Source organism: Cervus elaphus, chromosome 22, assembly GCF_910594005.1.
Source record: "Cervus elaphus chromosome 22, mCerEla1.1, whole genome shotgun sequence".
Classification (NCBI taxonomy): Eukaryota; Metazoa; Chordata; class Mammalia; order Artiodactyla; family Cervidae; genus Cervus; species Cervus elaphus.
In genome coordinates, this window is record NC_057836.1 from 37677458 (window position 1) to 37704419 (window position 26962).

General features: G+C 35.6%; 1 protein-coding gene across 4 annotated transcripts in view; it reads left to right on the forward strand.

Moving 5' to 3' along the window:
* CCDC91 (coiled-coil domain containing 91) overlaps positions 1-26962 on the forward strand; it is a 371982-nt gene that overhangs the window by 181832 nt on the left and 163188 nt on the right. For all 4 annotated transcript variants that reach the window (XM_043880595.1, XM_043880597.1, XM_043880594.1 and 1 more), the window contains one exon: positions 11019-11096. In XM_043880595.1, the coding sequence (XP_043736530.1) occupies positions 11019-11096 (78 nt within the window). The remainder of the gene's footprint in view (positions 1-11018; positions 11097-26962) is intronic.

The following is a 26962-nucleotide window of genomic DNA, read 5'->3' on the forward strand; positions in this document are numbered from 1 at the left end:
GTGATCTTGAACAGACTTCTTGGTCTCTCAGCCTTAGTTTCCTCATTTGTAAAATGGATGCATTGAAAAAGCTTACCTTTGAAGTCTTGGTTAGAAACTCTGTGGCTTTATTTAAGGTGAGGGCATTTTCCTGAATCTTCCCATTCTGATGACGGTTTTGGGTTTGACATTTTGAAAGAAAGCTATCATTGTGCTCAAATTTGGTTTTGACTACTTTGAACATAGGTTGTAAAAAGAATTTCAGGCCATGCATGACTATTTGGTTATTCCTGTGTTTTTCTTTTGGTGACTGGGCAACCTGGTCTGTTACAGTGTGGTTGTATGATTACCATCAGTAACTTTGAAGTAAGCAAAGTGGGTTGATTTATCTAGCTAGTTTTAACATACAGCATCATAGAATTATATCATAGAATGTTATTCATTGTTGTTCAAGTGCTAAGTTGTGTCTGACTCTTTGCAACCCCATGGACTGTAGCATACCAGGCTTCCTTGTCCTTCACTATCTTCTGGAGTTTGCTCAAACACTTGTCCATCAGGAGTTGGTAGTATATTTTAGAAATGATTTCATCCAACTCTCTGATTTAATAGGTAAAGAAACCTGCTCAAAGACGTTTCTTTTGTTGTTGTTGTTGTTGTTGTTTCATTTATTTTTATTAGTTGGAGGCTAATTACTTTACAATATTGTAGTGGGTTTTGTCATACATTGACATGAATCAGCCATGGATTTACATGTATTCCCCATCAATTTATATGCTGGGCTTATATCAGAAAAAGAGCATTGATCATAATCTCATTCATTCATTCAACAAACAGATATGTGAATCTATCAAGTAGCCTTCTTTTTGAAGACCAAATTTTAAATACATTTTCAACAATTCTTATTATGATTTTAAATAACTTTCTCTGATGAAGAATGAAACACCTTTCTTACTTCCCTAATATATCTGGCCTTCAGATCCTGTCCATTCAATCTCATCTTTATTCAGTCCTTGTTTATTGAGCAGGCATTATATACAAGGTGCTGTTTGAGATATGTATGTTCAATGGCAAGTGAAATTTCGCCTTCCTAAATTGAACTTAATGTCAGATTTTGAAATCTCCCTACTGTCTGGTTTTTCCTCACTTTCCCAAGTGCCATAGTATTAAGAGTACCATCATTATCTTCCCCAGTGTGTGAGAGGGATGGGCAATGAAGAGTACAAAACAGTAAGTAGTGATAAGTGCAGTGAATAAAAATAAAGCATGATTAGTGGACAATGATGAGTGTGTGAAACTTTATTTTATATAGGGTGGTCAGTGAGCATCCCTCTGGTATGATGGTTTTTGAATAGTACCAGAGGAAATGAGTGTGTGATATGTGGGGCGAAGAGTATATCAAACACAGCAAATAACTTCAGTAGCCTTATGGTAATAATGTGCTTATAATGATTTGAGGAAGGCCAGTGACAACAGATAGAAGGATTTAGGGAGAGAGGGGTATAACTTTGGGCTATGGTAGGGATTATGGAGTTTATTTACAGTAATGTGGAAGCTTAGAAATTTTAGTCAGGTGTGTGATATTTTATTACTTTACAGATATTTATTGAGTACCCACACTATGCCTGGTACTATTTTAGGTGTTATGGATACTGTGGTGAACAATTCCTGCCATCATAGAAATTACATTCTTTGTGATTGTCCTCAAGTTTTAAAGGACTATTTTGGCTGCAGTCTTGGAGGAAGGGTAGAATCAAAGAGGCAGGGATGTTGGGAAATGATCATAGTGTGGACTGGAGAAGTAGCAGTGGAGATGTTGACAACTGTCCAAATTGTAGATCATGAGATGGAGACATTAGGAGGTTTAAATAAGTAAATAAGTGACCCAGTATTTGCAAAGGGTTTAGAACAGTGCCTGGCACACAGTTGTATTGTTAAAGACTTTGTTAAAGAAATTTTAATCAGATGTTTTAGACTTTGTTGAAGTTAACTTTTTTGTTTTAGATGTTTAGACTTTGTTAAAGTTAACAAAGTTAAAGACTTTGTTAAAGAAATAAAAATGAACATCAAACCAGTAAGGTTTGTGGTATATTACATGTGGATTGTGATGGGAAAAAAGTTAGAGAAACTAAAAATGATTTCAGGATTTTTTTGAGCAAAGGGAAGATTGGTAAAGGAAAATTAAAGGTTTGACATTGGACATGTTAATTTTGAGATTTATTTTAGATATACATGTAAAGACTTTAATAGACAGCTAGATTAAGAAATCTGAGGATTAGCTATGGCAGAATTGGAGATATAATTTAAGGAGTGTACAAAGATGATATTTAAGTTTCCTTATCAGTTAAACAAGTTAAAGAAGAGTTCTCATCCTCTGGAACTCCTGCAATTTGAGATTGGGGCAGTGAAGAAGAGCAAATGGGATGGACTGAGAAGGAGAAGAAACAAATGAAGAAAATATTTCAAGAAGGAAGAGGAGTGGATTGGGCTTGGTGATTGGCAGCAGCAGAGGCTACATGATTTTTGAATCTTCTCATATTTTCTTAAAAAACTAGTCTAAAGTAGTTAAGGGAGAAAAGTTCATAAATAACATCGTGAATAAGAAAATAGATGGCAGTTAAGCAGCTGTGAAGAGATACCTCACGTCCAAGGTAAGAGAAACCCAAGTAAGATGGTAGGTGTTGCGAGAGGGCATCAGAGGGCAGACACACTAAAACCATAATCACAGAAAACTAGCCAGTCTGATCACAGGACCACAGTTGTGTTTAACTCAGTAGAACTAAGCCATGTCGTGTGGGGCCATCCAAGATGGTCGGGTCATGGTGGAGAGGTCTGACAGAAGGTGGTCCACTGGAGAAGGGAATGGCAAACCACTTCAGTATTCTTGCCTTGAGAACCCCATGAACAGTATGAGAAGGCAAAAGGATACTGAAAGAGGAACTCCCCAGGTCGGTAGGTGCCCAATATGCTACTGGAGATCAGTGGAGAAATAACTCCGCAAAGAATGAAGGGATGGAGCCAAAGCAAAAACAATACCCAGTTGTGGATGAGACTGGTGTAGAAGCAAGGTCCGATGCTGTAAAGAGCAATATTGCATAGGAACCTGGAATGTTAGGTTCATGAATTGGAAATGGTCAAACAGGAGATGGCAATAGTGAATGTCGACATTCTAGAAATCAGCAAACTAAAATGGACTGGAATGGGTGAATTTAACTCAGATGACCATTATATCTACTACTGTGGGCAGGAATCCCTTAGAAGAAATGGAGTAGGTATCATAGTCAACAAAAGAGTCCGAAATGCAGTACCCTGATGCAATCTCAAAAACAACAGAATGATCTCTGTTCTTTTCCAAGGCAAACCATTCAATATCACGGTAATCCAAGCCTATGCCCTGACCAGTAATGCTGAAGAAGCTGAAGTGGAACGGTTCTGTGAAGACCTACAAGACCTTTTAGAACTAACACCCCAAAAAGATGTCCCTTTCGTTATAGGGGACTGGAATGCAAAAGCAGGAAGTCAAGAAACACCTGCAGTAACAGGCAAATTTGACCTTGGAGTACAGAATGAAGCAGGGCAAAGGCTAATAGAGTTTTGCCAAGAGAGCACACTCGTCATAGCAAACACCCTCTTCCAACAACACAAGAGAAGACTCTACATGTGGACATGACCAGATGGTCAACACTGAAATCAGACTGACTATATTCTTTGCAGCCAAAGATGGAGATGCTCTATACAGTCAGCAAAAACAAGACCAGGAGCTGACTGTGGCTCAGATCATGAACTCCTTTTTGCCAAATTGAGACTTAAACTGAAGAAAGTAAGGAAAACCACTAGACCATTCAGGTATGACATAAATCAAATCCCTTATGACTATACAGTGGAAGTGAGAAGTAGATTTAAGGGACTAGATCTGATAGACAGAGAGCCTGATGAACTATGGACAGAGATTCGTGACACTGTACAGGAGACAGGGATCAAGACCATCCCCATAGAAAAGAAATGCAAAAAGGCAAAATGGTTGTCTGAGGAGGCCTTACAAATAGCTGTGAAAAGAAGAGAAGCAAAAAGCAAAGGAGAAAAGGAAAGATATTCCCATCTGAATGCAGAGTTCCAAAGAACAGCCAGGAGAGATAAGAAAGCCTTCCTTAGTGATCAATGCAAAGAAATAGAGGAAAACAACAGAATGGGAAAGACTAGAGATCTCTTCAAGAAAATTAGAGATACCAAGGGAACATTTCATGCAAAAATGGGCTCAATAAAGGACAGAAATGGTATGGACCTAACAGAAGCAGAAGATATTAAGAAGAGGTGGCAAGAATACACAGAAGAACTGTACAAAAAAGATCTCCACGACCCAGATAATCAATGGTGTGATCACTCATCTAGAGCCAGACATGCTGGAATGTGAAGTCAAGTGGGCCTTAGAAAGCATCACTACGAACAAAGCTAGTGGTCGTGATGGAATTCCAGTTGAGCTATTTCAAATCCTGAAAGATGATGCTGTGAACGTGCTGCACTTAATATGCCAGCAAATTTGGAAAACTCAGCAGTGGCCACAGGACTGGAAAAGGTCAGTTTTCATTCCAATCACAAAGAAAGGCAATGCCAAAGAATGCTCAAACTACCGCACAATTGCACTCATCTCCCATGCTAGTAAAGTAATGCTCAAAATTCTCCAAGCCAGGCTTCAGCAATATGTGAACCAAGGACTTCCAGATGTTCAAGCTGGATTTAGAAAAGGCAGAGGAACCAGAGATCAAATTGCCAATATACGCTGGATCATCAAAAAAGCAAGAGAGTTCCAGAAAAACATCTATTTCTGCTTTATTGACTACGCCAAAGACTTCGACTGTGTGAATCACAATAAACTGTGGAAAATTCTGAAGGAGATGGGCATACCAGACCACCTGACCTGCCTCTTGAGAAACCTGTATGCAGGTCAGGAAGCAACAGTTAGAACTGGACATGGAACAACAGACTGGTTCCAAATAGGAAAAGGAGTACATCAAGGCTGTATATTGTCACCCTGCTTATTTAACTTATATGCAGAGTACATCATGAGAAACGCTGGGCTGGAAGAAGCACAAGCTGGCATCAAGATTGCTGGGAGAAATATCAATAACCTAAGATATGCAGATGATACCACCCTTGTGGCAGAGAGTGAAGAGGAACTGAAAAGCCTTTTGATGAAAGTGAAAGAGGAGAGTGAAAAATTTGGCTTAAAGCTTAACATTCAGAAAACTAAGATCATGGCATCTGGTCCCATCACCTCATGGGAAATAGAGGGGGAGACAGTGGAAACAGTGTCAGACTTTATTTTGGGGGGCTCCAAAATCACTGTGGATGGTGATTGCAGCCATGAAATTAAAAGACACTTACTCCTTGGAAGGAAAGTTATGACCAACCTAGATAGCATATTAAAAAGCAGAGACATTACTTTGCCAACAAAGGTCCGTCTGCTCAAGTCTATGGTTTTTCCAGTGGTCATGTATGGATGTTTTGAGTTGGACTGTGAAGAAAGCTGAGCGCCGAAAAATTGACGCTTTTGAACTGTGGTGTTGGAGAAGACTCTTGAGAGTCCCTTGGACTGCAAGGAGATCCAATCAGTCCGTCCTGAAGGAGATTAGTCCTTGGGTTTTCATTGGAAGGACTGATGCTGAAGCTGAAACTCCAGTACTTTGGCCACCTCATGCGACGAGTTGACTCATTGGAAAAGACCCTGATGCCTGGAGGGATTGGGGGCAGGAGGAGAAGGGGACGACACAGGATGAGATGGCTGGATGGCATCACCAACTTGATTGACATGAGTTTGAATAAACTCCGGGAGTCTTTGATGGACAGGGAGGCCTGGCGTGCTGCGATTCATGGGGTCACAAAGAGTTGGTCAAGACTGAGCCACTGAACTGAACTGAATATTTTTGTATGTTCCTTTTTGTTTCTTTAAGTTCAGTAATGAACCCTTTCCTTGTTATTAATTTTACTAATTTGACTCATCCCTTTTCTCTTTTTTTTCTTGCCTTAGTCAATGAATGTTTGTCATATTGCTGATTTTTTAAAAAGAACCAACTTTGGTCCAGTTGATTTTCTCTATTGATTTTCTATTCTTTTCTTTTTATTCTTTTAGTTTCCTTCATTATGCTTGCCTTGTGTTTAGTTTATTCTTCTTTTTCTAGTTCCTTAAGTTGAAAGGTTAGGTTATTGGTTTGATGTTTTTCTTTTTTTAGTATAGATTTTTAATTTCCCTTGTGATTTCCTCTTGACTAATTGATTATATAGGAATATGTTGTTTGAAGTCTACAAATTTGTGTATTTTCTCATTTTTTCACTATTATCTCAAATTTCATTCCATTGTAGTTGAAGAGAATACTTTGTATGACTTCATTATTTTAAAATTTATTAAGATTTGTTTTGTGGTTTACCATGTAGTCTATCCTGGAGATTGTTTCATGTCTACTTGAGTTTAATGTGTATTCTGTTGTTGTCGAGTGGTGTATTCTATAGTGTCATTTCTTATAGTTGGTGTATGTGTTGTTCAGTCTTCTATCATTTATTTTTTTGGGCTCCAAAATTACTGTTGATGGTGATTGCAACCATGAAATTAAAATACGCTTACTCCTTGGAAGGCAAATGCTTACTCCTTGGAAGGCAAGTTATGACCAACCTAGACAGCATATTAAAAAGCAGAGACATTACTTTGTCAACAAAGGTCCATCTAGTCAAGGCTATGTTTTTTCCAGTAGTCATGTATGGATGTGAGAGTTGGACTATAAAGAAAGCTGAGTGCAGAAGAATTGATGCTTTTGATCTGTGGTGTTGGAGAAGACTCTTGAGAGTCCCTTGGACTGCAAGGAGATGCATCCAGTCCATCCTAAAGGAAATCAGTCCTGAATATTCATTGGAAGGACTGATGCTGAAGCTGAAACTCCAATACTTTGGCCAGTTGTAAAGAACTGACTCACTGGAAAAGACCCTGATGCTGGGACAGATTGAAGGCGGGAGGAGATAGAGGATGAGATGGTTAGATGGCATCACCAGCTAAATAGACCTGAGTTTGGGTAAACTCAGGGAGGTGGTGATGGACAGGGATGCTTGGTGTGCTGCAGTTTATGGGGTCGCAAAGAGTTGGACACGACTGAGTGACTGAACTGAATTGATATCAATAATGAGAATTTCGGCATAATCCAACAAGCATTTGTCAATAGCTGCTGTATTCTAAGGGGCTTTCCAGGTGGCGCTAGTTGTAAAGAACCCACCTGCCAATGCAGGAGATTAAGAAACTGGGGTTCAGTCCCTGGGTTAGGAAGGTCACCTCGAGAAGGATGTTTCAACTCACTCCAGTATTCTTGCCTGGAGAATCCCATGGATAGAGGAGCCTGGCAGGCTACAGTCCACGGGGTCACACAGAGCTGGACACAAGTGAAGCAACTTAGCACATGCTGTATTCTAAGGCATGTGCAAAGCAGTAGATTGCTGTTCCTTCAATGTAAGAAGATGTAGCCATCGGTTTAGTGTTTATTTTCAACTGCAATAAAATATGTCATAGAACATTTTTATCATTTATAAAATGTCTGTTTGAAAGACCTGTTATATGAATTGCTTAATATATTGTACTCTGTGTGTGTCTTTAATAGCACCTCAATACTTTTTAATGGTTCATGTCATTATTCAGAACCATAGTGGCTGAATGGTCAAACTTTATTTTTGAAATGGTGCATATTCATCTTCAATTTCTAAATAATGATGTAAAAGTAGAATATATTCTATTTCATGTAGCAGATCTAAATGAATTTGCTTTGCTTTAGATTGTAAAACACTGAAAAGCTTTTGGACCTTTTTGGTTCTAAATTTGAATTTTGAACTAAAGAGATTAGCTGGTAGTAGGTATTATCAATGAGCGAAAAAAGTAAATTAACATTTAATTAGTTAAGTCTGAAAAATCTGGTTTTAGTAAAGTTCAATTGTTTCTTTACTTCTGGGTTTGTAGGAGGTTCTATATTTTAATATATATTGTTAATTTCCAGACTTTGTTTGCCCATGTAACTTATTTTATATGAGTTTGTTATTAATCAGTGGTCTTAAGATACAGTATATGCATCTCAAGAACTGCCTAAGACGTTCTACTGTGATGTGAAAAGAAAATATCAGAATACCTATTTCTCTTTATTTTTTTAAATCTTGAAAACTAAGAAAAACAAAATCTATGTTATTATTCATCATAGAAATTGATACCTTTGCCCTCCTAGGTATCTCTATGAAAGTCACAAACCATCAGTGAGATGACCTGACATGAATGGGCATTCCAAAGTGATGAGTTGGTGGTGCTGCCCACATGTGTTTGCTTGTTTTTAGTGTAATAGAATGTATGAGCTTGCTTTACTAGGTGTTTGGATTTTGCTGCTTTGTTATTTAGTTATGACTAAAACAACTCTTTAGTCCATCTTAAAGGAGGTCAGTCCTGGGTGTTCATTGGAAGGACTGATGCTGAAGCTGAAACTCCAATACTTTGGCCACCTGATGCGAAGAGCTGACTCATTCGAAAAGACCCTGATGCTGGGAAAGATTGAGGGCAGGAGGAGAAGGGGATGAAAGAGGATGAGATGGCTGGATGGCATCACCAACACAATGGACATGAGTTTGAGTGGACTCCGGGAGTTGGTGATGGACAGGGAGGTCTGGCTTGCTGCGGTTCATGGTGTTGCAAAGAGTCGGACACAACTGAGCGACTGAAGTAAAAACAACTTTCACAGAAATGGGAAAATGACTTTAAAAAAAGATTGCTGCCATGAGCCATAGATTGATAATCATACCAACCGAAATCAGTGTTTATATCAAGGGCCCTTATTGGTCCTTTATGTTTAGGCTATTTTGGTAAAGAGTGATTTAGCTACAGAAAGATACATAAAGCTATATACTAGAAAAGGCAATTAAAATTTGATAATGAAATAGAAATTCTTGAATAAGTTAAGTATAAACAGTTTATAAATGAGGAATTGGTAACATTCCCAGATGGCGCTAGTGGTAAAGAACCCACCTGCCAATGCAGAAGATATAAGAGCTGAGGATTCGATCCCTGGGTCAGGAAGATCCCCTGGAGGAGGGCATGGCAACCCACTCCAGTATTCTTGCCTAGAGAATCCCATGGACAGAGGAGCCTGGAGGGCTACAGTCCATACAGTCACACAGAACTGTACATGACCAAGGCAAGTTGGCAGACACTCTCATAACAATAAATGAACAAGAACTGTTTTTCTTGTCTTTTATCCTAAATATCGTTAATTTTCTCACCAAGTCCACTGAGGTGATGGTGTAGTCATTCAGAGTCCCAGGCTGACAGAGGCCCTCCTGCTGTTTGCAGCACATGTCTTTAATTGTCATCCAGGGCAGTGACATCAGTAAGCAAATAGCGGTGGACAAAGGAAATGTGTGGAGGATTTTTTGGAGGTTTTGTGGTTCAGGTCTGAAATGGTGTGCGTCACTGCTGCCTACCTGACATTCCTAAAATAAATCATACTTGGTTGAGATGTATTATTTATTTATTGCTAGATTCCATTTACTAATATTTTATGTAGAATTTTAGTTTTTGTTTTCATAAAAGAGATTGGTTCATAATTTTATCTTTGCAGATTTTAGTATAAGGGATATGCTTTCTTAATAAAATATGTGGGGCAATATTCCCTCTTTTTTCATTCTCTGGAAGATTTTGTGTAAGAGTTCTGTTATTTGTTTATTAATTGTTTATTAAAAGTAACCTTTTAAATAATCTGCACTTATATGTTTCTTGGTCAGAAGTTTTATTTTGTTTTTAACGTAATATAGGTTCAGTTTTTTTTTTTTAACACATACAAAATTTTTCAGAATTTTTATTTCATCTTCTTTCAGTTTTGTTTTTTTCCCCTGGGAGTTTTTTTCATTTTACCTAAAATTTCTTATTTATTGCTGTAATATTTAGCAATATCTTACTATTTGTTTAGAAAAATCTATAGGTTGCATAATATCTTGAGTTCATGAATAATATTAGAAAATTTTCTTTTATTTTCTTCATCACTTTATTGTTCCTGTCTTGCTAGATATTTTTTTTTCTTCTTTATTTGGATTATTTTTTTTAGCAATTCTTTTACACAAATAGTTGCCTTTTTACTTTGTCTCTTGTCTTTTTAAAGGGTTTTTGTTAGAAAATATATTTTCAACCATTTATAGGTTTTTTCCCACTACCTTTTGATCCTCTAATCCTGCTTTCTGCTGTTTTATCTATTATTTACCTCATCTATTGCATTGAGCTGTATAATTTATTTTATGAATTCCAGTTCTCTGAAGAAATTCTCTGTAATATCCACTTTCTCCACTTCTCTATTTTCTTGTGTGTATTTATTCATAAATATTGAAACTTTTTGATAACTAATATCTGAATCACCCATTGGTCTATTTCTTTTGTCTTTTCTATTTTATGTTTCTTTGGTCTCATCTGTTATCATTCCTGATAATTTTGCATCGAAAGCTTTACATTGTGTTTGAAAAATTGGAAAGGTTCTATAGGATGTTAACATCATCCAAAGAGAGTTCAGCTTCTCCTTTGCTGGGAAGGTAGAATGAGGGTTTGTTCTCCTTAATCTAGTGGTTCTCAAATTTTGTTACATATTGAACTATTGACATGTGTGTATTACTGGAGAAGTAACAATAACAAAAAAAAAGGTCCTGGCTTGTTGGATGACACAGGGCCTCCTGTCTCTGGATCCAGGTCCACAATTGCCAGATGTCTCAAGGAATAACACCATTGCCTTCGGTTATCTTACCTGTAAGCCTGGTTTTCCTTTCCCAGTTATGGTTTCCCTTTAATCTCTCACTGCTATCTTCAGAATGCTTTTAAACAGAAAGTTTTTTTGAATGGGTTTCTCTTTGTTTTCAGCTGCAACATTGGTGTGCCACAAATCACTCACATCACTTATAAATGCAAAAGTCAGTGGTGTGTTATTTTATAAACAACAGCAACAAAAACAACAAAACAAAAACAAATCATAGCTTAGTTTCTTATTTTCTTTCAGGAAAAGCATAAACAAGAATTGGAAGATATGAGGAAAGCGGGACATGAAGCCCTCAGCATTATTGTGGATGAATATAAGGTAGTGATTTGAGAGTCTGTTTCCTTTATTCTTTTAAAGTTTGGCAAATTTTAGTAAAAACACTATGTATATGCAAATCTTCACAAATTATAGAATTGTTATCATATTTTCATATGGAATTTCTTTCAGTCGATCAATTGTGCTCATTGAAAGCATACTTGATAAGTTACAAAGGTAATGTTAGATGTTGCTCTGCATTTGAGAACTTACGGAATATTTGAGTACACAGGATTGAAGTTTTAAGACAAAATACTATAAAATTAATTGCTAGATTAGCTTTTTTGGTTTTTACTGTGATTCTACTTTTATAGGAAAAAGGATATATAAATCTGAAAATTATTGTCATACTTTTTTTTTTAAACAAGTTAAATAGATTTGACATTAAGTAAGTATCAGTATCAGTGATATATTCAGTAGTATTCTGGATAAGCTAAGCCTGCATAAACTTAAACATTTAAAGCAAATTCAGAGTTTAATGGCAAAATCTTTTCCTTCCTAAATTTCATTTTAGATCATTTTTTCCCATGTAGTAATTAAGGAATACTTTCTTGTTGAAATCAAATTCCAACAATTCTCCCCAGAAATCATGTGTGAATGGTTTGATGTCCATCCTTCTAGAGATTTCTCTTTATATTTAAATATATACACACACATATTTACTCATATCATGCTATATAATTTTGATTTGCTTTTAGAAATATGTTCTTCTACTCAATCTTTTGTTTCTTGCTATACTTACTTGTCAGTATATATTTTCTTGTCAGTATATATAAACTATCCTATTTTTGTCATTGTTCTATACTATTGCATTCTATATTTATACACATGCACATAAACACACACACACACAAATATATATATATATATACATGCACCATAATTGGCTTGATTCTACCTATATAAATAGGCATTAGTTTATTTTTATTGTTAATTATTACAATAACTGTTTTGAAAAATCCTATCATTTGTGGAATGTAGACATTATTTGTTGATTCAACTTCATCCCTAGACAAGACAGAAGTTCATTTCATTTTAATTAGCTAGCAGTTTAATGTTAAAAAGCTTCCCATAACAAGTCATTTGAATAAAAGTAGTAAAAGGAATAGATCCAGAATTTAAGTTGAAGATACTTTTTAAAAAACTGAAGGTATTAAAATAGTCTGGTAGATATGTCTTGGGACCCGGAAGGTCATTTTTATGACCACACCCAATACAGAAACTTGTGCCATTCTTGAGAAGGCTGTTTTAAAATGTCTGCTTTTGAATCCCATGGACTGGGAAGCCTGGTGGGCTACGGTCCGTGGGGTCACAGGGAGTCGGACACAACTGAGCGACTTCACTTACTTACTTAATAGTGCCCAAGCATCCCTTTTTCTCCACATACCTATCAACACTTCCTTTTTCTTGTTTTATTTTATAACAGCCATTCTAACAGGTGTGAAGTGACATCTCATCATAGTTTTCATTAATAATGATGATTAATAATATAGGGTGATAATAGTCTTTTCATATACATGTTAGCCATCACTATGATGTCTTCTTTAGAAAAATACCTACTCAGATCTTCTGTCCATTCATTAATTAGATTGCTTGTTTGTTACTTACTGTTGTGTTGTATTGTCAGTTGTATGATTTGCAAATATTTTCTCCTGATCAGTATGCTGGCTTTTCATTTTGTTGATGGTTTCCTTCGCTGTGTAGAAGCTTTTTGGTATGCTGCGACCCTACATTTCTTTTTACTTTAGTTGCTATTATTTTTGATTTCAGATTAAAGAAAAAATCATCAAGACCTATGTCAAAGAGCTTACCACCAAGGCTTCCTTCTAGGAGTTTTATGGTTTTGGATATAAATATTCAATCCATTTGAAGTTAATTTTTGTGTATGGGGTCAGATTGTGGTACAGTTTCATTCTTTTGCATATGGCTGTCCAGTTTTCCCAACACCATTATTGAAGAGACTCTCCTTTCCCCGTTGTTTATTCTTGAGTCCTTTGTCATAAATTAATTGGCCATATATATGTGAGTTTATTTCTGGCCTCTCAATTCTGTTCCATTGATTAGTGTCTATTTTTATGCCAGTGTCATACTGTTTTAATTAGTATGTTGCTCAGTCACTCGGTTGTGCCCAACTCTTTGTGACCCCATGGATTGTGGCATGCCGGGCTTCCCTGTCCTTCACTATCACCTGGAGTTTGCTCAGACTCACGTTTATTGAGTTGATGGTGACATCCAACCATCTCATTTTCTGTTACTCCCTTCTCCTCCTGCCCGCTATCTTTCCCAGCATCAAGGTCTTTTCCAATGAGTCAGCTCTTCACATCAGGTGGCTAAAGTATTGGAGTTTCAGCTTCAGCATCAGCCCTTCCTTTTTTTTTTTTTTTCATTTATTTTTGTTGGTTGGAGGCTGATTACATTACAATATTGTAGTGGTTTTTGTCATACATTGACATGAATCAGCCATGGATCAGCCCTTTCAATGAACAGTCAGGGTTGATTCCCTTTAGGATTGATTGGTTTGATCCTGCAGGCCAAGGGACTCAAGGAGATCAAACAGTCTGAACAGTCTTCTCTAGCACCACAGATCGAAAGCACCAAATCTTTGACATTCTGCCTTCATGATGGTCCAACTCTCACATCTATATGTGACTACTAGAAAAACCATAGCTTTGGCTACTCAAGGAGATCAAACAGTCTGAACAGTCTTCTCTAGCACCACAGATCGAAAGCACAAAATCTTTGACATTCTGCCTTCATGATGGTCCAACTCTCACATCTATATGTGACTACTAGAAAAACCATAGCTTTGGCTAGATGGACGTTTGTCAACAAAGTGATGTCTCTGCTTTTAAATATGCTGTCTAGGTTTGTCATAGCTTTTCTTCCAAGGAGCAAGCATCTCTTAACTTCATGGCTGCAGTCACCATCTGCAGTGGTTTGGGAGTTCAAGAAAATAAAGTCTGTCACTGTTTCCATTGTTTCCCCATCTATTTGCCATAAAGTGATAGGACCAGATGCTATGGAATATAATTTGAAATCAATGAATATGATGCCTCCAGCTTTGTTGTTCTTTCTCAAGATCACTTGGATTATCTGGGGTTTTTTTGTGCTTCCATATAAATTTTAGGATATTTGTCCCATTTTGTTGAAAGAAAACCATTAAAGTTTTGATAGAAATTGAAAAAAAAAATAAAATAAAATGTCTGCTTTTTATAGCTGTGATTATTGGCTCTTTTCTTTATAATGTTGTGAATTTTTTGTTCTGCTAATATAAACCAGCTTTATAGTTATTGAGTTGGAGGAAAGTATATAGGATCTATTTTAAACCATCTTCTCTTTTGTCCTAAGGCTAAGGGTGGGAAGAATTAAAATAATGGAATTTACATAATCCTCCTGGCATATTATGTGGTGTATTCTTGGATGAATTTATGTTTTACTTATTTATATTTATGAATTCTAAATTAAATGTTGTGAAAGTACTTAAATTGTTGTGTTGTTCTAAAAAACTTAGTATTTGATATTTAAAATTTTTTTGGTTCTGGCTCTACATATTTCCTTTGCTAAAAATATGTTTATTGTGTATTACTTTCAACACTGGCAAATAATGAGTTTAAAAGCACTTGTGACAACTTTGCAAATATATTTTGTAAATTATATTTTAAAGAAAATTAGTTGAGAGCTACTCATTTCACCTCTTTGTCTCATATCATTATGGGATGCTCATTTAGAAAAAGAATTTAGAAGTTTAGGCATTATGTATTTATTTCAATTTGCTTAAAAGGATTAGCTATCAAATCAAGTAACCTACAAAGTTATATTTAATTTATCATTTTATACTTGTAGTCAGTACATAAAGTATATAAATTCTCTTATAGCATTAAACTTTAGTGTAAATACTTTTTATATAGCCTTCTGTATTGTTTTATTGGTGAGCTTCACATTTTGCACAAAGATACTACAATATTCTTACAAAGGATATATCTGATAATTAATTATTGTATAAAATTTTAGAAACCAAAGTGTCTTAGAAAGGTACTGACAATCAACTTCGTAGTACTATGGAAAAACTAAAGTAATTTAGATAGGAAAAATATCAATGTTTTCTTGGTTGATTAGTTGTCTTTGTAATGTAAATGGTGACGATTTGTGGCTCGTTATGGAACAAGAAAAGAAACAATTTTGTTTTTTTTCATCATGAATTCATGCATGAGAAGATCATGTGCTAATTATTTTATTTTGCTTCTCTTTTTGCCTCATTTGCCCCAGACAAGGTACTGGAGAAGTAACCAACCCAGAAATATCAATGGGGTCAGGCAATAGACCCCCCAAAAAACCTACTCTTTCTATCCAGAAGACCAGGAAAGCTTCTACCTGCTCTAGATAATAACCATTCTAATTCCACCAAATACCAGAGAGTAAACTGTAGCCTGACTCCAAGCCCTGCCAATAAAGGCTAGTTAAGGGGGCCTAGACTTGACGTTTTATCAGTTCATAATTAGGTGCCCTTTCTCATCCTCATTGGGGTGGTGTGTGTGTTAGTTGCTCACTTGTGTCGGACTCTTTGTGACCCCATGGACTGTAGCCTGCCTGACTCCTCTGTCCATGGGATTTACCAGGCAAGGATACTGGAGTGGGTTGCCGTTTGCTTCTCCAGGGGATCTTCCTGACCCAAGGATCAAACCCCGGTCTCCTGCATTGCAAGCAGGTGCTTTTCCTTCTGAGCTACTAGGGAAGCCCCATTGGGATGGGGTCACTTTCATTTTTATATTAATTTTAGAATAAGTATGTAAATTTAAAAAGTTCAAGTTGGATTTTAATTGTATTTTCATTGTAGATCAATTTAGGGAGTATTGCCATTTTAATTGTATTAAGTTTTCTGATCCATAGTCATGAAATGGCTTTATGTTTATCTTCTTTAATTGCTTTCAACAGTGTTTTATAGTTTTCAATATTCTTTTATTCTTTTTAATGATGTTCTAAATTGAATTGTTTTTCTTAATTTATTTTTAGATTGTTCAGTGCTGCCATGTTTTTGCATGTTGTTCTTATACATGGTCATTAGTTCTAATAGTTGTTTAGATTTTGTAAGATTTTTTATATATAAGACCATGCCATCTGCAGCTAGAGATTGCTTCCTCTTTTTCAATCTGGATGCTTTTCATTTCTTTTTTCTTACCTGATTTTCCAGGTAGACTTCCAATATAATATTAATAAGAGCTGCAAAATATATATGTATATTGATTAACCATTAAGTATGATGTTATCAGTGAGATTTTTATAGATGGCCTTTATTAGGTTGAGGAAATTTCATTTTTATTTGTAGTTGTTTTTTTTTTTAATCATGAAAGGCTGCAGGATATTATCCAATGCTACATCTCTGTTGAAAATTTTTTTTTTTCCTTTATGTGATGTGTTCCACTTGTCTCCTGCATTGCAGGCAGATTCTTTACTGCTGAGCTTCAGGGGAAGCCCCTATTATTATGTATTATGTACTAATATCCTTATCTTTTGCTACCTTTGATAATGGCATATCATAATGCATACATTTTTATATTCTATAAATTCCTGAAGGAATTTGCATCTGTGCAAAAATTTCTTCTTTAGGACTGCTAAGAACTTCTACTAGTAGAGCTGATTGATTATTTTGAGTCAGATAAACCTGGATCTAAGCGCTAGCTCTGGTACTTACTAATAGTGTCACCTCAGGTAATTTATTATATATGAATTTTAATTTCCCCATAAGTATATGAGGGAATAAAACATAGAACCTATTCAGAGAAGTATTGTGAGGGCCCGGTGAGATAATGAATGTTGATCATGGCTAATAATAATAGTATCACTGATTCAATGGACATGAATTTGAGCAAATTCGGTAGAGGAGCCTGGTATGCTGCAGTCCATGGGGTCCCAAAGAGTTGGATGTGATTTAGCAACTGAGCAACAAAAACAACAATGATGATGCTGTCAATAAATTTTCTCAATTTAGTTATTATAACATTCAATGTATCAGTTTTCTAGTATAGCAATTTTAATGTCTTATCATTTTCTTACAGCTGACTATTAATTAGCTTACTTCTCAGAATTATACAGTGTGGATGCTTGTTTCAGTTTGTTTTAGAAATGTCTATTTAGGAGAAAGCGATCATGGTCCAGCCCTTCATATTCCTGGGCTTCTGCTAAAAAGTCAGTGTTCTTTAATTCATTTAGAAAGTAAAGTTATTATTCTCCAATAAAAATAATTAATTAAAAAGAAGAAAGTAAGTGACTTGCTTCAGATTAATGAATGAAAGAAAGAAAGTGAAGTCACTCAGTTGTGTCCGACTCTTTGTGACCCCGTGGACTGTAGCCTACCACGCTCCTCTTTCCATGGGATTTTCCAGGCAAGAGTACTGGAGTGGGTTGCCATTTCATTCTCCAGAGGATCTTCCCAACCCAGGGATCAAACCTGGGTCTCCCACATTGTGGGCAGACGCTTTAACCTCTGAGCCACCAGGGAAGTCCATGATGAATGAAAGGCCATGTGAAATTCTGCTGAAGTGCAGAAGAAAACAATGCTAATGCTAACTTAATGTGCTACATATGCCAACTTTTCCTATAATATTTACTTCATTATATTTATTTTTTTTCTTTCATGTCATGATTTTAAAAATCTGTTATCCTGATAATTAACAACAGTAAAATAAATGTAGATCTTGGGAGGCTTGCCATAGGAGCATGCCACATCTAAGATTGTTTACTACAAGGAACAAGAATTTCCTTTACTTGTTTAACTGGGCTTTTTTCTTCAAATTGTCATTTGCTGTTATATACACTAGCTCAGACTTCACAGTTCTTTATATCTGTACTTTTCTCTATTAAATACTATCCATGATATGTGTACATGCCAAGTCACTTCAGTTGTGTCTGACTCTTTGTTATCCCATGGACTATAGTCCACTAGACTTCTTTGTCCATGGGGTTCTCCAAGCAAAATTACTGGAGTGGGTTTCCATGCCCTCCTCCAGGGGATCTTTCTGACCCAGATCAAACCTGTGTCTCTGAAGTCTCCTGCATTGGCAGGGGAGTTCTTTACCACTAGTGCCACCTGGGAAGCATCCATGATGCAGAGCACCTTTTTTTATTAAGGTAATGTGTAGTTGTATTACTGGGCTGCTATTTTGCTTACGATGTACTCATCAGTTGTCATCGATTAGGGTATCTTAACCTCATGGTTCTCACTTTTTGCAGGACATAATAAATTACTTGGGTTGCTTTTAAGAAATCATACTAGTTTTCTTCTCTGGAAATTTAAAATCAGTTCACATAGGTGGGATTTAGGCATCTGTATTTTCTTTGAAGTTTTAGAAGTCATTCTGCTATCCCAAGGAAGTTGTTAACCATCAGCCTTCATGTTTATTTGCCTATCATTGTATCCTATCTGTTGCTATTTTCCCCATTCTTATTATCTAAATTGAACCTGTCAAGATTGTGTGTGGGTGGGTATGTGTGTCTGTGTGCATGTTTAGATTGAAATCACAGGGAAATTTTTCCTTATGAGAAAATGAGAGATACCCTGACAGATTTAAATGACAGTTGAATGGACCACTTTCTGTTTATAAAAGTTACAAAAGAAGCAAAAGTTTTAGCTGTAACTAAGGAACTAGATTTATCCTACATGAAGATTTTTTTAAACTTATATCTTATTTTCCTTTATGTAGGATAAGTGATCAGAGCAAGAAAAAATTTCTTTACAGTGGAGTATTGTTATAATAGCACAGAAGGACTGTCAAAGAAAATCATATATAGAAAAAATACAGGCATATTTGCTAAAATAAATGTAGTTCTCTAACTTAAGGCATGTGATGCCCTGAATTTTAAAAAGAACATATCTTGCTATCTCTATTTCTCACACAGATGTTTGGTTCTTTTTTTTTTTTTTTTCCAAAAGTATCTCTGTATACTGTATACATTTATTCAGTTAATATACTGTATGTAAGTGCTTGGGGTAAAACTATTTTAGATGTTAATACATCCTTAAAATTAATTTTCCTTTTTATCCAAAATGACTTTTGGGAAGAATTTTCCAAAGAAAGGTCTAGTTGACTCAATGTGTTCAACTTCAAAGCTAGAACTTTTGATCACATGCTTTAACAGTGAATGGGAAGTACTCAAGAAATTAAGTTTAGCATGTTGTTTCTATTTTATTTTATTTTATTTTACTTTAAGTCTGGTTCATTGATGATCCCAAGTTGACATGTATAAGATAACAGGATTTTTTTTTGGTTAATAGTTTTGTTTTATTACTATATACTGAATCTTCTTTTTCAAGGCAGTGACAAAAGACTGCCTAGTTTCTTTCTTTCTTTTTAATGTGTTGTTTGCTTTAAGATAGATTAGTTGGAAAAAAGAGTTTCCTTTTGAAACTCTAGTATTCAGAATTTATTTCATCCTGAAGTTATATTTGAAAGTTATTTTCTTTGTTCAGACTCAACTTGTTTATTTTTCAAATAGACTTACACTCAGCTGTTTTGTTGTTTAAACTAAAGGAATTTAGACATTTTTCAAATCATAGGAGATAGAAGTGTTGAAACATTGATATAGTTGATAGATGAGTCAAAATGGTGACTGGAAAGTTAGCCAAAAAAAGGCAAAAAAGAAAATGTATTTTGGTTTAATATTTATTGCAAACACCAATAAATTATAACTGTAGTGATTTAAGGTCTATTACATGTTTCTTGGCCCCCTTGTGGGTGCCTAACCTAAACATTTTCTGTATCAGTTTTTTGGTGATATGAAAATTAGTTCCTGGTCATCACGTTCATCTTCAAACTAGAAGTTTTTATACCCTCTTCTGAAACTTTAGAGCTTTTTATTCTAACCCTTGTGTTTTGTGTGCATGCTTTCGGCCAAGTTGAGTACATTTAAAAAATTCAGGCTTATTTATGTTTATTTACATATCTCAAGATATTTCCACCAGATAGGCATATAGACATATACTCATTTTTCAGTCTTTGTTTCTGAAAGCTTGTCTGAATTGATGATCTTTAACTTGGTGTATTACATCCCAGATGCCAAAAGTCACTGAGTGCTAGACACATGATTAGTGCTTATGAATATTTTACTCATTTAAATGAGCAGGCAAGGAATTAGTTGATTCTTTTCTAAAGTCTCAGAACATTTTATGAAGAGAATTTCCTGATTTTATTTTTCTTATGTTTAAGTACCAGAGTACTGAACTAGATACACTAGAGTTTTAGCTTATCAGACACATATATTTTCTGCTATTCAGAGTGAAAGATGGGGCAGAATTGCTACATAAACTTAAATTGTTCTGAAATTATCTTGAGTAAAATTGTTTATTTCCCATTTGATCAACCTTAGTTTTATTGAGAGTTCATTGTGCATTTTTCAAAGGTTAGTATGCCTTAAGTCTCTTTTGCTATGGACTGCTTTGAATTTCAGCAGTGTAACATATGTCAAATGCCAACTTAGAATATCACATGCCTGCTATATTCCATTTTTCAAAAGCATCTACTTGCTAGTATTTTGTTTGAACTCTTGAGTTGTTTGTACTGTTTTATAAGGGAGAACATAATACATTTTGGAGACCAATTTTTCCCAGGGTGTAGAATTACTTTTATTGTATAAAGTTCTGCTCCAAGGAGGAGGAAACGATATTTTCTCTTCTTTTGATGTTTTCTGTTGATTAGAGATTGCTAACTTTTTGTGTAAAGAGGGATAAGTAAAAATGAAGATATGTGAGGTCTGTTATATATCTTTTTAAAAAAAATTACACCTTTTCGTTAACCCAAAGATATGAAATAAATTTATAGTTTTAGTTATTTGATTGAACAAGGATCCTCATAAATTCCAGCTTTTATCATATGATCAGATTTTTCCTGGACAAATAAAGATGCTTGCTGTTGCCAATAGCGTTTGGCCTAACAGTGTGCTAGATACTAGTGATTGGTTTGGAACTCACAACTTGGCTTGTCCATTCTTATCCCTCCCATCAAACTTAACCTCAGCAGAGGATTGAGAAAGGTTTGGTAGTTGAGAACTGTTCTTATGTGCCTCTGAGTTTTCTGGTCTAAGCCAGAATCTTGCATGCAAGGCTATTCTTGTGGTTTTCCAGCCAGGCCAAAACCAAAAGGCATTGGAAACCTTGCAAGAAAACTTGTTCTAATATAGATTTAAGGCTTTCCTTTATATTGTGACTGGATTTTCAGCCTGATAGTCAAAGGAATGAAGGAGAAGACTGCATTCAGTATTGAGGATATAAATTTCAAATTTTTGCTGCAGAGAAGACTTTGAAAAATAACTCCAAAGATTAACAAAAAAATTAATGAATAGGTTTTATTTAGTTGTGTCTTAAGACATGTAAGACCTGCCTTTTTCCATTAGTTATTTTTGGCTTACCTTCCAAAATGAAATTTAAATGTAACTTTTATTTTATATCACATCAGGTTAATATTTGTGACTAATGTTAATGAGACTTGAAAATTGTATCAGTATGAGTCCTGTCCATTGTTAATTAATTACAGACTTCTGCTTATTATCATGAAAAGTCAAGCTGCTCTAACATAAGTACCTTTTAATCCATAATAATATTATCTTTCTATGTTGAATGAAGTTGGATCTGTTTTGTTCTTATAGGGTTGGATCAAACCTTCCCTTTAACAATGTTATTCAGGAGGTTTCTACATCCAGTAGGAATGCTGAAAGAGTGAGTTTATGGTAGTATCTAAAGAATATAATTTCTGTAACTATTCTAATCAATGTGATGTATCAGTTATGTGATTTTTGATCTTCTGTTATTGTAGTGAACTGAATTATCAGTAAGGTCTGTCTGTAATCAACCTTTTTCAATTTTTGATAGTGTTGAAGTCTTACATGTTTACTAGACTTTAGAAGAGATGTAATTGATGTGTTACAGATTTATTTTTATTGGAAACTAATAATCCAGTTAGTGGACAATTACATACCATAGTTCTTAAAGGCAAAAAGATAAACTGGTTAAAATTATTCTTATAAGTCCAAATGAAGATATGTATATAAAAAACTATTTTTAAGATTTTTTTTCCTAATTTCTTGCTTGCTTGAAAAGTAATAAAAGAGGAATGGTTAACTTTATGCTTTAATCTGAACTATAAACCATTAGTGTGCAATCCAGTATCAGAATACACACCTGGTTTTGATTTTATCTGTTAAGTTTTAGTTAATTAGCTTTTGGGAAATTTTATATATACATATATATAATATATATATATATATACACACACATATATGTATGTCTATACATATATATATTTATGTTTTATGTAATTTTATATATACAGATATATGTGTATATAAGTTTTATATATACATATACATATATGTGATTATATATAAATGTATATAGGTATATGTGTATATAAATGTATCAATTTGTATAAATGTATATAAATATATTTAAATGTATATTTATGTATATATACACATATATAAATATATACACATATTTATGTGTATACACATAAATATGTATGTATACATACATATATATATATATATATATATATATATATACACACACATGCATGTATATATGTACATAGGTGGTGCTAGTGGTAAAGAGCCTGCCTGCCAGTGCAGGAGAATGAGAGACACAGGTTCAATCCCTGGGTCGAACAACAGACTTCATCCATCATGCGAAATGAGTACAACATGCACAATGCTGGGATGGATGAAGCGCTAGCTGGAATCAGGATTGTCGGAAGAAATATCAATAACCTCAGATATGCAGATGACACCACCCTTATGCCAAAAGCCAAGAGGAACTAAATAGCCTCTTGACGAAGGTGAAAGAGGAGACTGAAAGAGCTGGCTTAAAACTCAACATTGAAAAACTAAGATAATGGCATCCAGTTCCATCCCTTCATGGCAAATAGATGGAGGAACAATGGAAATGGTGATAGACTTTTATTTTCTTGGGCTCCAAAATCAATGCAGGTGGTGACTGCAGCCATGAAATTAAAAGACGCTTGCTCCTTGGAAGAAACTCTGAGAAACTTAGGTGGTGTATTAAAAAGCAGAGACATCACTTTGCCTGGCAACAAATTCCATAGAATCAAAGCTATGGGTTTTTCCAGTAGTCTTGAATGGATGTGAGAGTTGGATCATAAAGCAAGCTGTGTGCCAAAGAATTGATACTTTTGAAGTGGTGTTGGAAAAAACTCTTGAGAGTTCCTTGGACTACAAGGAGATCCAACCAGTCAATCCTGCATATTCATTGGAAGGACTGATCCTGAAACTTGAAGCTCCGATACTTTGGCCACCTGATATGAAGAGCCAACTCATTAGAAAAGACCCTGATGCTGGGAAAGATTGAAGGCAGGAGGAGAAGGGGACAACAGAGGATGAGTTGGTTGGATGGACATGAGTTTGAGCAAACTCCAGGAGATGGTGAAGGACAGGGAAGCCTGGCATGCTGCAGTCCATGGGGTTGCAAAGAGTCAGACATGAGTGAGTGACTGAACAGCAATCAAGAATAAATTATTAGGGCATAAATGATTTGCCCTATTGTCTTCAAAGTATCTTATTTCTTTGCCAAGGAAACATGCATGCAATACAAAATTTAAAAGATATGGAAGTATGCATGTGTGTGTGTGTGTATGCTAAGTTACCTCATTTGGTCCAACTCTTTGTGACCCTATGGACTGTAGCTGCCTGACTCCTCTGTCCATGGGTTTCTCCAGGCAAAGGTACTGGAGTGGATTTCCATACCTTCCTCCAGGAGATTTTCCCAATCCAGGGATTGAACCCGTATCACTATGTCTCCTGCATTGGCAGGCGGATTCTTTACTGCTAGTGCCACCTGGGAAGCCCAGAAAAATGCATAGTAAAAATTAAATTTTGCTCCCATTGCTGTCAGAATATCATTCCCATCTATTCTTTAGGCTTTATTGCTTCCAGAAGTGAGATAATTTGCTAAAGATTTTCATGTCTCTGATTTGCAATAGATTGATTGTCAAATTGTTCTATAGTAGTGAGAAAGGAATTCCATTTGAGGAATAAAATTTATAGAGTCTGATTTTTATCCATATGGTTAGAAGCACCAAGTTCAAAGTTATCCTGTTTTGGTAGTTTAGCAGAATATTCATGTAACCAAGTTTCTTGGTAGTTACTTCCTTGTAACAACCTAATTTGGGTGCCAGGAAGGTCTTCCCTTGTGGCTCAGCTGGTAAAGAATCCTCCTGCAGTGCGGGAAACCTGGGTTTGATCTCTGGATGGGGAAGATCCCTGGAGAAGGGAAAGGCTTCCCACTCCAGTATTCTGGCCTGGAGAATTCCATGGACTGTATAGTCCATGGGATCACAAAGAATCAGACACGACTGAGTGGCTTTTGATAAATCGATTATCAATAAATCACTACTTTGTATTTTAATGGTGAAATACTTCCATACTAGTTAGTATATTAACAATTCTTCTGAGACACTTTGGTGACTTTGTCCCTTTATCCTAACCCCTCACAGTCAAGCTAGAGATCAGCACTGCAGGGACCTCTGACACCTGCTCCAGTGCTGGGATGACACTTCTAATTTTTAGGTGCCCAGTCTTATGGATTTTAAATAATTTACACATCTCCCCATGCCGTATCACTTCTGTAATACATGGTTTTGGAGTTGAAACTCCAATACTTCAGCCACCTGATGTGAAGAACCGACTCATTGGAAAAGACTGTCATGCTGGAAAATATTGAAGGCAGGAGGAGAAGGGGATGATCAGAGGATGAGATGGTTGAATGGCATCACTAACTTGATGGATATGAGTTTGAGCAAGCTCCAGGAGTTGGTGATGGATTGGGAAGTCTGGTGTGCTGCAGTCCATGGGGTTACAAAGAATCAGACACGACTGAGCAACTGAACTGAACTGAATATATGGTTAACACTTAACTGGAAAAGAACCAGGTTAAAGTACCTTAAATTGTCATTTAAGTTTACAGCATTCTTTTCTTTGTGATCAAAAAGAAGACATAAAGGAAAATTTCATCTTTGTCTGTGTGAAAGTGAAAGTGAAGTCACTCAGTCATGTCCGACTCTTAGCGACCCCATGGACTGTAGCCTACTAGGTTTCTCTGTCCATGGGATTTTCCTGGCAAGAGTACTGGAGTGCGCTGCCATTTCCTTCTTCAAGATACACTTTGTCAGTGTATCTTCTGATAAATTGATTTAGATGAAACCTCTAATCTCACTCAACTTTTCAATGTGAATAAAAGTTCTTTTCTAATTTTTGAGATCTATATTTGGTAAATGGATGTCTGTTAATTTGGAGGAAAATTACTTTAATGATCTTCAATCTGGTAACTTAAAAAATATTGTTGATACAACTTGAATCCAAATAGCTTGAGTTTCTTTTTCATGCAAATAAGGAGTTTAGTTTTCAAAAATTAGCAGAAGGTTGAACAATTCTCTTTTGAAAGTTTATCAATATAAAGGATTAAGTTAGCAGTCAGAATTTCACAGAATTCCTTTATTACTGGCAGAGAAGAAGCTCTGTTATTCTTCCTATTTATTAGATAACACATCTGAGACATGGAGAAGCGCAGTGCCCTGATCAAACATGTACAACCAGAGAAGGAGTTGTGAATATAGTCAGATCATTCAAAGCTTGATCCAGAACTCTATTTAGCAAGTTATGCTGCCTCCTTGGAAGGTTAATCATTGTGTATTTAAGTCAGATATTCCTGACATGTACATGGGTTTCTTTTTTCCGTGGTTTCTGGTATTTTAGAAAATGGAATGTTATGTCTTTAGTGTTTAATAACTAGGTGCTTCATTGAATCCTTTGAAAGATTCTGGAGAGATTTTAGTCACAGTTATTTTTTTTCCCTTTTCTTTCATTCCTTCCTTTCTTTCTTCTTTTCTTTAACTGAAACTGTAGCTCTTATGCAAGTCACAAGAAATAATATTGTGGCATCTGAGGGAGAGGCATGTCCATTTGGCAGCTTTTCAGAAGTTTAAAGTATCTGGAAGGCAGACATGCAGCGTCTCTCTGCTGAACTTAATTTTAGAAACTTCTTAATTTTAATGTGTTGTCCATGGCACAAAAGAAATTTTCACTGGGAGACTTTTGTGGTGTTTGAGGTAACAACTCTGATGTTACTACAATCCCTTAACAACAGGGCCAACAGGAATGATTTCTTCTGTCCTAAAGATTTTTTTTTTTTTTGCTTTCATAGCCCGCAGAACGTTTTATAGCATGGCTAGACTGTATTGAATTTCCATGTTTAGATCTACACCCATAATTTAACATTTTTCTTTTTGAATTAGTATAGTGCCACTGCACAGCACTTCAAATACTAGAAAAATTTAGGATCTCTGCAATTCCAAATGCTTGAGATCTGTGACAAGGTAAATTTTCACCAGCTTCTCCATGAGCTTGACACTGCTGTTTGTTTAAGTTAAGGAAAAGGAAGGGTGGGGTCATTTGTTTTTTAATCCATTTATCCATAATTTTAGGAATTGGTTTTTGTCCTGCTTCCTAAAAATAAATATGACCAAATCCATAACTATAACTCCTCAAACATCTGGAGCTTACACTCTTGAGACGCATGCACCTTCATTTTCCCTAAGGGTTGAACTTAAAGATTCTAAATGTTGCTTAACTTCTGCCTGTCTGGGTAGTCAGGCCATGAACCTGAGCTCAGATTTAGATCCAGGTTTTTTAAGTAAACCCAAGCCTTAAGTTCAGATAGAAGTTTTTCCTTAAGAGAGTTGTATTCCCTAGTCCTTTTTACCTTATATGTTTAAATCACTTACCAGTGATAGATTTTGATCACATTAATTCTTTCTGTATTCCAGCAAAATTTTCTAAAATGTCTAAATATTGTTTTCAGAGATAACCTA